Source organism: Lipotes vexillifer, unplaced genomic scaffold, assembly GCF_000442215.2.
Source record: "Lipotes vexillifer unplaced genomic scaffold, Lipotes_vexillifer_v1.1 scaffold327, whole genome shotgun sequence".
Lineage (NCBI taxonomy): Eukaryota > Metazoa > Chordata > Mammalia > Artiodactyla > Lipotidae > Lipotes > Lipotes vexillifer.
This window is the reverse complement of record NW_006771143.1, coordinates 255,942-266,834: the sequence shown is the minus strand read 5'-3', so window position 1 is coordinate 266,834 and position 10,893 is coordinate 255,942. Positions and strand designations below refer to the sequence as shown.

Below are 10,893 nucleotides of genomic sequence, written 5' to 3'. Positions count from 1 at the left end.
CCTCTCAATCGGAAGAGAAATATGTGGTCATTTGGCAATTTATTACACTTTTGTATAACTCCATAGTTCCATCCTTCTGTTTTTGTTTATTTTTCTTTTTATCCACTTTATTGAGGTATAGTTTACATACAATAACATGCACACATTTTAAGTGTATAGTTGAGTTTTGACAAATGTATACTCCTCTCTCACCACTACCCCATTCAAGACATAGTTTCCATCAGCCCAGAAAGGTCCCCTCTGCCACTTTGTAGTCAGCCCCATTCCACACTGCAGACTAGCACTGATTTGATTTTCATCACTATAAATTAGTTTTGCCTGTACTAGAACTTTATATATAAATGAGATCGTAGATTATGTACTCTTTAGTGCATTGCTGCTTTCACTCAGCATGTTTCTGAGATTCGTCAATCCACTTCTCCATTTTATTTATCTTATTACTTTGTCCACCCATATTATTTTCCACAAACTGTAAATTTGTGAATTTTAACCCAACTTACTCCAGTTATCACAATGGGTAAATCATTGACCTTTGAATTTGATAAGCAATTTTTTATTATTTGAGTGGTTTTCTGGTTAGTTTTCTTTAAGATCCATCAGGAAATTATGAAAAAAGTTTACTTAAGCAAAATCTGTGTGAAAAATAAAAATGCAGAATTTGTGATTAATGTGGAAAAGTATAATTTTCAGAGACTGACATTTTAGTAATAAATCTCTGGGATCTAATTGAGAACTTTATATGTCTAGGCATATAAACAAGTATAAAGTGTATAATAAGTATTCCTTATTGTAATGTTTTTCTAGGCATTTAAAAATTAGAGAAAATGAGATTTTAAGAACTGCTTTCTGTCTTTGTTTCTACTTAATGAAACAAAATATGGCTACTACTTGCTTTTCAATTAGGTAATTGGTTTAGCATGTTCAGTAGAGGCAGGCAAGTTTGATTAATGCTCATGAAAAACTTTAATGTGAACCTACTCACAGTAATTTTCCAGATAAATGCTTCTTTGGTACTCTGTTAAATTCGTCTGTGCTAGTGATCCATATGTTATTTGTGATTGCAGAGGTGATTCTGTTACTATCCTTTTGGGAAATAGAAAATTAAATCATGATTTGAGGGAAAAATAGGATTCCGGCTTAATCAGTTAAATTGCCATATAATTCTAGAATAGACAAAATAATTGCATGTCAGGTAAAATTTGAAGTGATAGATTTATATTTCCAACTTTCTTTTTATTTGTTCTGACACAAGTTAGTTTGGTTTATTCTAAATTGCACTGGTTGTCAGTAGTGTTGATACACAATCTTAGGTGGTTTTCTAAAATTAGCTAATTTTAAAAATCACAAATTTGTATTTATTATTACTTTTATTTAAATACAAATCAAGAAATGCTATATTTTAAAATACTATGACTTCAGCGCTACACAAATTTTTCATTTTCATTTTCCATTTAAAAAATTAGGTGTCCTATTTTGTACCCCTTCCCCCAACCCGTGAAAAGCTTTTTCTTAGAATTAGACCTTTAAGTATCTGATTAGGACAATTCCTGTTTACTTTGGGTAGGCAGTGGTAAAAGAAAAGGCTTTCTGTTCTTGGTAAGTCCTTGTGAAAGTGACTCTGTCAACTGGGTAATAGGAGTAATAAGCACACTCCACATCCTTTACTCACCAAGGGAAATTATGAAGGGGCAGAGTTTTAAATGTGGTGTTGCTATTGCCATATTTTTAAATTATAGCCTGTATATTCAGCATTTGAATTCCTTAAATTAATAATGTCTTATGCCCTGGCATTTCCTCTAGAAATCCCCTTTAGTTACTCTATCAAATCAAGATTCAACCACAGAAGCTAATGGTTTAGGAAATAGGAGAATCATAATGTTAAGCTGCAGCCAGAGAGGTCAGAGGCAGGTTACCAATTCCTGAAGCCTATTGCTTCTACGATGTTACCTGTGCTTGATCACTTAATCTTTCTCAACAGGTCACAAGAAGTTTGCCAAATTAAGTTAATTACAAAAGAGAAGGAACACATCATAAATCAAGTACTAAGTACCTAAGACAGCATTGATATTTGAAGGAAAGATCAGTCACTTGAAAGTATACTGAGTGCTTAGATGTTAACTTGAAAATACTGTATGTTGCTAATAGAAAATGTTAATACTTTAACCAGGGGAAAAACAGGTAATATAGTTATAATAAACCTTCCCCTTCCTTTACAAGGAATATATACTTATCTAGTAAATCTGTAGTGTTAAGTCAAACTGATAAATGATGGGAATTGGCAGTCTAGTTAGAAAACTCATTTTGAAATCAGCATGGGGTATTCAACAGTGTTTTCCCCACTTATCATGCACTATATTGAATTTAATACGCATGAATTTGCTTTTAAATGTACAAAGATAGTATTTAATGCACTATGTTTTGTTTTTATTGTAAAATCCAATCCCAATTTGGTATTATAAAATAAATTATGACTTAATAAACTAAAAATGCATATTTTAAAACATTTACTTTAATATGTAGCATAGAGTTTTATTTGATAGGTTTTTGCTGCAGAAACATGATAGTATCTAGTCAACTAATAAATCTGGGAAATTTTTAAAAATTGCAGCCCACTCTAAGTAGTTTTGGAGAATTCTTGCAACTCTAAAATGTTTGATAAAACTTCTTTACGTTTGTATTTTACCTTTGTTTGAAATTGTAAGATGTTGATTAGAGGCCACACAAGTAGTCCACATTCCTACATAAATATAAGCTAAATTTCATTTCTAAATTATGCTTTTTATTTCATAAAGCTTTTCTGGTCTGAAGAGGGAGTACAGTTTGAAAATCATATTAATGTTTTTATAGGTTATCATACTACTTAAACATTTAAACTGGCCAATTTCACACGGAAATTTTTATATATGTCAGTTGAAGATGAAACCTTAATGAAAATGTCCTTAAAACCCAAATTTTGTTTTTTATTGAAGAAAAAGAACATATCTGATTTCATGCTAGTGATAAAATAGATAATGTTAACTCTCTAACAATTTGAAAGTAAGACTGTGATTTTGAACCTGCCACTGAAATTGAGCCTAATTGCATTTTCTAAAAATTAGTTTGCAGGTCGAAGTAAGAAGGAAACCAAATACTCTCTCAAGGCAGTCGAAGACATGCTGGAAACACTGCAGATCACCCAGTCTTAAGGTTTCAAAAACTCTTTCACATTACATTTCACAACTGTAAAATTGAGCTCACTGCTTTTTGACCTATTTACTAGATGCCCAGTGCTATTTATATACTGATTTTCTGCTAAGAAGGCAGTTGTAAAGAATGTGTTTATATAAACCTAAAAATGCTATTTACTGCTAAGCAGGAAGATGGGGAAAGCCGATGGAAGAGAGATATGACAAGATTCTTACTGATTGTACATCATTCTTTCCATATCATATAACTGCTTTTAAACCACAATCTGATATAGAAATAACCTTGTTAAATAAACTGATGATTTATTAAACTTGCATATGAAAATTCTAGATTCTTTTTGTTATACTCAAATAGTGAGTGACTATATTGTTTTAGAACTCGATTTCTAGTTGACTCCTTTTTATTTGTGATAGGAAATACATAGCATATATAGGTGACAGAAGCAAAGTGCTGGCAAATTATTTTCATTCTTTTTATAGCGTCAGGTTGGGTTTTGCTCTGTATTCCAGTGGGCTATTATTTTATATGCTGTAATGTTATTCTGATAAACTTGATTAAAATATATATCATTCTCCAAAGTTCAGCACTATCTTTTTATAAAATTTTGTTTTGCTATGGGACATAACTGAGATTTTTTTTTACCTATAAAATGGTTTAAGGTTCATGTATGTTATGATATTCAAATTTAACCCTTATGAAAGTAATATTTATCCAACTTTCAACTCTGTAAAAGGCATAATTTTTAGAGAGCATAGATAATAGGGATGAAGGGGTTTCAGTGGCTTAGTTATTTTTACTTTAGGGAAAAATAAGAATATCTAAACTATCTTTAGAAGCAAAATTTTTACAATTCTCCTATCTCATTACTCCTCAGTAATAATAATTAGAATTTCTTCTTCCTTTTTTTCTCTTTTCATAGTGAACAACCATTACACTACCTTGAGCAGTATTTTGCATGTTTCGCAATAGAATAGAAAGAACTTTGAGAGTTAACCACTTTAATTCAGACACAAATCAGTTTTTAAAATAGGCAGTTGTTCATTCAGAGCAAATATTGTTAATATTAGTTTGTAATTTATATACATAACATATATTACATTTAGAAATACATATATAAATTTTAATTAATTAATTACCAGCATAATACAGAGACTCGGGCATGCTTGTTATTGCTTTATTTGCACAAATTGGAGATCATGGAAGAATTGACAACCTGGAAGTCTTAAGGAAGAAAACTATTGTCTGTATTAGCTTTTTAACCTTTTGAGTTACTCTGTTAGTAAATTATTCCCCACATCTAGTCTAATTCTTTGATTTTGCAGTTTTTTTCATTTTATTTTGCCCTGAGTAATGGGCAGATGTGAAATAACTCTTCCCATATGAAGATAATTCTTATAAATTAATAATTGTTATCACAAGATACACTGTTTTTGCCCATGAATTTAGTGGCCATTTTCAACACAATCAGACATTTCAGATTTGTTTGCTATAAAGAAACTAGTGCCCACATATTATTCCACTACCTTTCTTCCCTTTAATCTCCTCCCATGAGTCACTAGTGTTTACTTTAGTAATATTTTTGTAATAAGTAATTTAGTGTCCCTTATAACTGTCAGCCTTTAGTTTCACTTTATTTTTTCTAATTTTAATACCTCCTTGCCAGGAATTTTTTATTTATTAAGTACATTGTTAATGTGTAATAATTTATAAAATTCAATTATATATAGTGATAATCTCATTGTGGCAGACAATTGCCCACCCAACTGCTTTTACCTCCTTCTTCCTTGTTAACAGTATCCTATATTGTTCAGATAGGAGCACAGATCCCTGTTATTCCAGGAGGTTTGGACCTTACCCTCAGCCCCAAGGGAAGTATCATGATTGATCTGAAAGAGAAGTGGTTTCATTCCATATGGTCTGTGATATGCCAAGGCAGAACTTTTTGCATTGAAGGCAATATTTCATATTTGTGCTACCTAATGTGGTAGCCACTAGCTGTATGTGGCTGTTAAGCACTTGAAATGTAGCCAGGACAACCGAGAAATTGAATTTTTTATTTAATTTTAATTTTAATAGCTGCATGTGACTCATGGCCACCATATTTGAAAGTACAGATATCCAAAATCTGGGCACGTGGCCTAATTAGGGCTAGTGAAATGAACAGAAGCTGTGGGGAAGGGCCTTTCTTTCAAATTAAAAAGTCAAAGTTTTGTGAGCTGAGGCTTTTTGCCTCTTCTGGCCATGAATGCCAATAACAAGCCTGGAGGTATAATAGCCATCTTACAAGCATGAAATAGCAAATATGAGAATTAAACCTGTATTTCAGAGATGGTTCCATAGAAAGATTACTGGGAGCCTGGGTCCCTGATTGGTTGAACACCTGAACCAACAAGAGCAATTGCCAGCTTCTGCACTAACTACATGAAAGAAATAAACTCTTGATTGTTAAGCCATTGTTTTTGTTACTTTAGCCATATATGTTTCTGACTAATATATCCATCATTCAGCTTTTTTTTTAAGATGCAAAACTCTTATCTTAGACATGCTAGGGATGCTATTTTAGAATTTAATGATTTAAAATTAAGTAGATAATTACATGTAACAGAAGAAGTAGTATCTTGTTCCAACTCAGCACCTAGTATTTAAGCCAACAGAGGTGAGAAAAAGGCATATTTAGAATGTCATTAATCATGAGGATAATATTGACTTGGGAACAGAGGAGGATGTAGAAAAAGTTGAAATGGAAAATCAATGTTTCAATATGTTGGAAGCATACAGTTTTTATTATCAAATATTTAGAAGAATTTTTTTTCTTTAATGCTATAATCCCTTTATTCTCAAAGTAACATTTAAACTCAAAGAACTATAGTAGGAGTGTAGGAGGGACTTTAGAGAGATTTAGTTGTTCTGCATTTTAGGATGAGGAAGTGAGGTTCTGAGAAATTAAGCTCTTCTGTGACAGAGAAGGTAATTGGACCAGGATGTCAGGCGTTCCCAAGTCAGTGCTCCTTCTAGCATATTCTAAGGCATATGTCTAGTCTCTGATAGGTTGTTCCTTGACAAAAATGAGAGCCAGATATATCTAAGGGACATTGCTTGTTAGCAGAGCAAGGACTAGAATTCAGATTTTCTGGCTTGTAAAAGAATTTTTTAATGGAATAATGAAGTCAGAATTTCATTTTTAATTAAATTGAATTTAAACAAAATTACCCATTAAAGATGTTACTTCATTTATAGTTAATGTGAGAAGTATTTCAAACTATTTAGAACTATTTCAAACCTCTTTCACTTTGAACCTCTAATTTATCCTATCTCTCTTCTCATTCTTGGCAAGTAACCTCTTTTATAGGCTGAATTGTGTCTTCCCCCAAATTTCATCTTTGAAGTTCTAACCCCTGTTGCCTCTGAATGTGACTTTATTTGGAGATTGAGTCTTTAAAGTGGTCATTAAGTAAAATTAGGTCATATTGGTGAGCCCTAATTCAATATGATTGATATCTTTATAAGGAGAGATTAGGGCACAGACATACAGCAGAAGGACCATGAGAAGACGAAGAGAAGATGTCCATCTACAAGATAAGGAGCGTTTCCTCAGAAGAAACCAACCCTGCTGACACCTTGATCTTGGACTTCTGGCCTTTAGAACTGTGATGAAATAAATTTCTGTTGTTTTAAGACACCCAGTCCTCTGTGTACTTTATTAAGGCAGCCCTAGTTAACTAACATAGCTCTCTTACTGTTTCACAGAGAAAAAGAGAAGTCATGAGATAAAAACATACCCAGTATGACATTCTTGTGCCCAAATTCACCTCTTTTCCTCTTAGAGTAAAAGAAATTGGCCCTACCCTTTTCCGAGCTATTTCCCACCACTGTCTTCCTCATTTTTTATGCTTTAGCCATACTTTAGCTTCATGAATTTGCCACACTCCCTTCCTGACTTCCCAAAACTTCGTCTTTTCTTCACATTTGTCCTTAAACTATTTTTTTCTTCATTACCTCTTTTTTTTATTTCAACTAGATTCTTCCTATTAACACTAAAATATTCTCAGTTTGCTACCACTTTTTAAAACATCTTCCTTCATTTCCACAGTCCCACTCCAGCCACTACCCATTTTTCTCTTTTTACAGCCAAATTTCCTCACTTGTCTAAACTCATGTCTGTTTTCCCATTCTTTAAATTGCTCCAGTCTGGCATTCCTTTCACCCCCTGCATTGTTCCTTTGAAATAGTTTAGTTCCATGTCACCAATCTAATGGACATGTTCAGGCTTTTAAGTCATGACCATGTTCCATCAATTTTATGCTCTATGATACACCTCAAATCTATCCACTCTTGTCCATTTCTATTGCCACCACCACCCTAGACCAAGCTACCAGTACTGACTCCTAGACTACAACAGTGGCTAGAGAGCATCTTCACTTCCCCTGCTCCATTCTTCACTACAATTAGAATGTGACAAAACATCACTAATAATGCCTTTTTACCCTCCCCCTCTTTAAAACTCTTCAGTGTCCCATTTGTTGCCTTAAATATGATCTTTGAGGTTCTGTATGCTGTCAGAACCAGGAAGGAAGATTCAGATTTTCTTAATTGTAAACTGTCGTCCTCTACTCTTCCCCTTTGTTTCTGAATTTAGCTACACTTAAGTTCAATGGCCTTGTTATGCTTCCTTCTACAAACTTGGTACTTGTTGTTCCCTCTCTATAAAACAAAGCCTTCCTTGACTCATCTTTCAGAGGTCACACCCCTGTTTTTTTTTTCCTACTGTATTTTAAAGACAATGTCTTATTTTAAAACACTTTAAGACTCACGAGAAGTTGCAAAAGCAATACAGAGAATTCCCATGTACTGGTAAGCTTCTCCCTATTATCTTATGTAACCTTAGTACATTGTTAAACCAGGAAATTGATATTGCAGCAATACTATTAACTCAGGTACAGACTGTATTCAGATTTCACAATTTTTACATGCCTTTTTTTCCTTTTCTGTTTATGAAGTGTTACATATGTAGATTCATTTCACCATCACCACAATCAGGATATAGAATGTATATCACAAAGGAACTTCTTGCTGCTCCTTATTAGGTTACATGTTACATCCTCATCTAACTCTAATGCCTGCTGTCCACTGATTTGTTTCTCTGTTGCTATAATTTTCTCACTGTAAAAATGTTATATCAGTGGAGTCATACAATTTGTAACCTTTTGAGACTGACTTCTTTAACTCAACATGTTGCCCTTTAGCTCTCTCAGTGTTGTTGTATGTGTCAATAATTTGTTCCTTTGTATTGCTAAATAATATTCCATTGTATAGAGGTATCACAGTCTGGTAATGCATTCACCATGGAAAGACATTTGAGTTGTTTACACAATGAAGTGGGCTTTATTCCGGATATGCAAGACTCTTGCTTTAATATTTGAAAATTGGTCAATGTAATTTATCATATTAAGAAGAAAATAAGAAAAAGTACATGATCATGTCAACTGATCTGAAAAAAGCATTTGAAAAAATTCAATACCCATTTATGACGAAAAAAACAACTCAGCAATAGAAGGAAACTACCTCAATTTGATAAAAAGCATCTACAAAACTTGCACCTAGCATGCTACTCAATGAAAGACTAAATACATTAAGATTGGGAAGAAGACAAGAATATGCACTTACCACATCTGTTTGTTATAGTACTTGATGACTTAGCTGGTGCAGTAAGATAAAGGAATAAAAAGCATGCAGATTGGAAAGGAAGAAGTAAAATTGTCTCTGTTTACAGATAACCTGATGGTCAACATGTAAAATCCCAGGAAATCTCCAAGAACATCTTGGAACTAATAAGTGAGTTTAGCAAGATCACAGAATAATACAAGGTCAACAAAAATTTTATATGCTAGCAATGAAGACATTTTCACTTACAAGTTGCTAAAAAATACAATATTAAGTATAAATTTAAGAAAATCTGTGGGATATGTTTGCTGAAAACTACAAATGCTAATGAAAGAAGAGCTCAATAAATGGAGAGACATACCATATTCATGGATTGGGAGGCAACATAGTAAAGACATCAATTGTACTCCAAATGATCTGTGGGTTTAATACAATTTCTATCCTGAAGGATTCTTTGTAGATAGACTTTCTAAAATTTATATGAAAAGATAGAGGAACAAGAATAGCATACACAATTTTGAGAATGAAGATAAAGTTGAAGGAATTAGACTGCAAGATACCAAGACTTACTATGTAGCTACTACAGCAGTCAGGAAAGTATGGTATTGTTACTGATTGTGTGGTTTTGCCAGAGTGATAGACACATAGAACATGGAACAGAATAGAGTCCAGAATAGACTCACACCAGTTTGGCAAACTAATTTATTCAATGGAGGAATTGTGCTGGGACGATTGAATTCAACAAATGGTGTTGGAACAGTTGGGAATCTATAGCAAAAAAAAAAACCCTAAACCTAGACCTCACACCTTAAAAAAATATTCAGAATGGGTCATGGATCTTAATGCATTGTGTAAAACTAAAATTTTTAGGAAAAAAACATGAAGAAACCCCTTTGACCTAGGGTTAGGCCAAAATTCTTCAGGTGACAAGATGTAATCTTTATTTAAAAATATGAATAAATTGAGCTCTGTAAAAAATAAAAATTTTTTGTTCTGAGAAAGACCCTGTTAAGTGGAAAGACAAGCCATGGACAGAAAATACTTGCAAACATTCAGTAAAGGACTTGTGTCCAGAATATATCAAGAACTTTCAAAATTTAATAGAAAACAATCCAATTAGAAAATAGGCAGAAGACTTGAACAGACATTTCAACAGAGGCTGTAGTGGTGGCACATGAAAAGATGTTCAACGTAATTAGCTATTATTAGGGAAGTGCAAATTGCAGCTATAATGAGATACCACTGAAAACCTATTAGAATGGCTAAAATAAAAAACTGTGCTGATGATTATGCAAAACAACTTGGAAATGTCAAATGTTCAGCTTCTCTGGAAAATGGTTTTTCATATACTTTTATATTATCACATACCTTTCATTTGAAGCACTTACCATTTTAATCATTTTCAAGTGATTCCCACCCCCCCACCCCACCCCCCTGCTGTAGATTCTTTAATTACATGAGGTCAGAGACCATATCTGTTTTTGCCCACTATTGTCATTCCAGTTTTTAAGCATGGAAGCTACACACGCACACACACACACATATGTTCATATCTCTCTCCATTTATATATTTGTATTTATTTTTGCACCCAATTGTAATAATCATAATGAGGTGTAGAAGGTATGAACTTTGCATTACAGTAGACATAGTAGAAAGCAAGAATAAATCAAGTTTTCTATACTTATTGTTTCTTAGCATAAAAATATAATTAATAATTAGATCTTGATGCCCAAAGTTAAATTAGAAACATTGCAACAGACCATTTAATCCACAAATGACCGAATTCCAATAAGGTCAATTGCATCTCTACTATTTAACATAAAAACACAAACATTATAAGAATGCACAGCTCATTTTCAAGTCTAAGTCCTGGAAAAATTCCTCTATCTCAACGAACTGCTGCCAGCAAAACAAACTTAGAGACATCAATTTGGCAAATAAGTCACTAATAAGGAAATATGTACTTGCACATGTCCAAGTTATCATGAACATTTCCAAATAGTGAATGGACAGTAACTTCGAGGAAACCTGAGTTTATGCCTAAC

General features: G+C 33.0%; 1 protein-coding gene across 1 annotated transcript in view; it reads left to right on the top strand.

Annotated features, from left to right (window-relative positions):
* EMC2 (ER membrane protein complex subunit 2) overlaps nucleotides 1-6,865 on the top strand; it is a 51,803-nt gene extending 44,938 nt beyond the window's left edge. Inside the window, exons 11-12 of the mRNA XM_007446530.1 lie at nucleotides 3,099-3,186; nucleotides 6,694-6,865. Coding sequence (XP_007446592.1) covers nucleotides 3,099-3,185 — 87 coding nt within the window. The 3' untranslated portion in view covers nucleotide 3,186; nucleotides 6,694-6,865. The remainder of the gene's footprint in view (nucleotides 1-3,098; nucleotides 3,187-6,693) is intronic.
* Nucleotides 6,866-10,893: the final 4,028 nt, after the last annotated feature.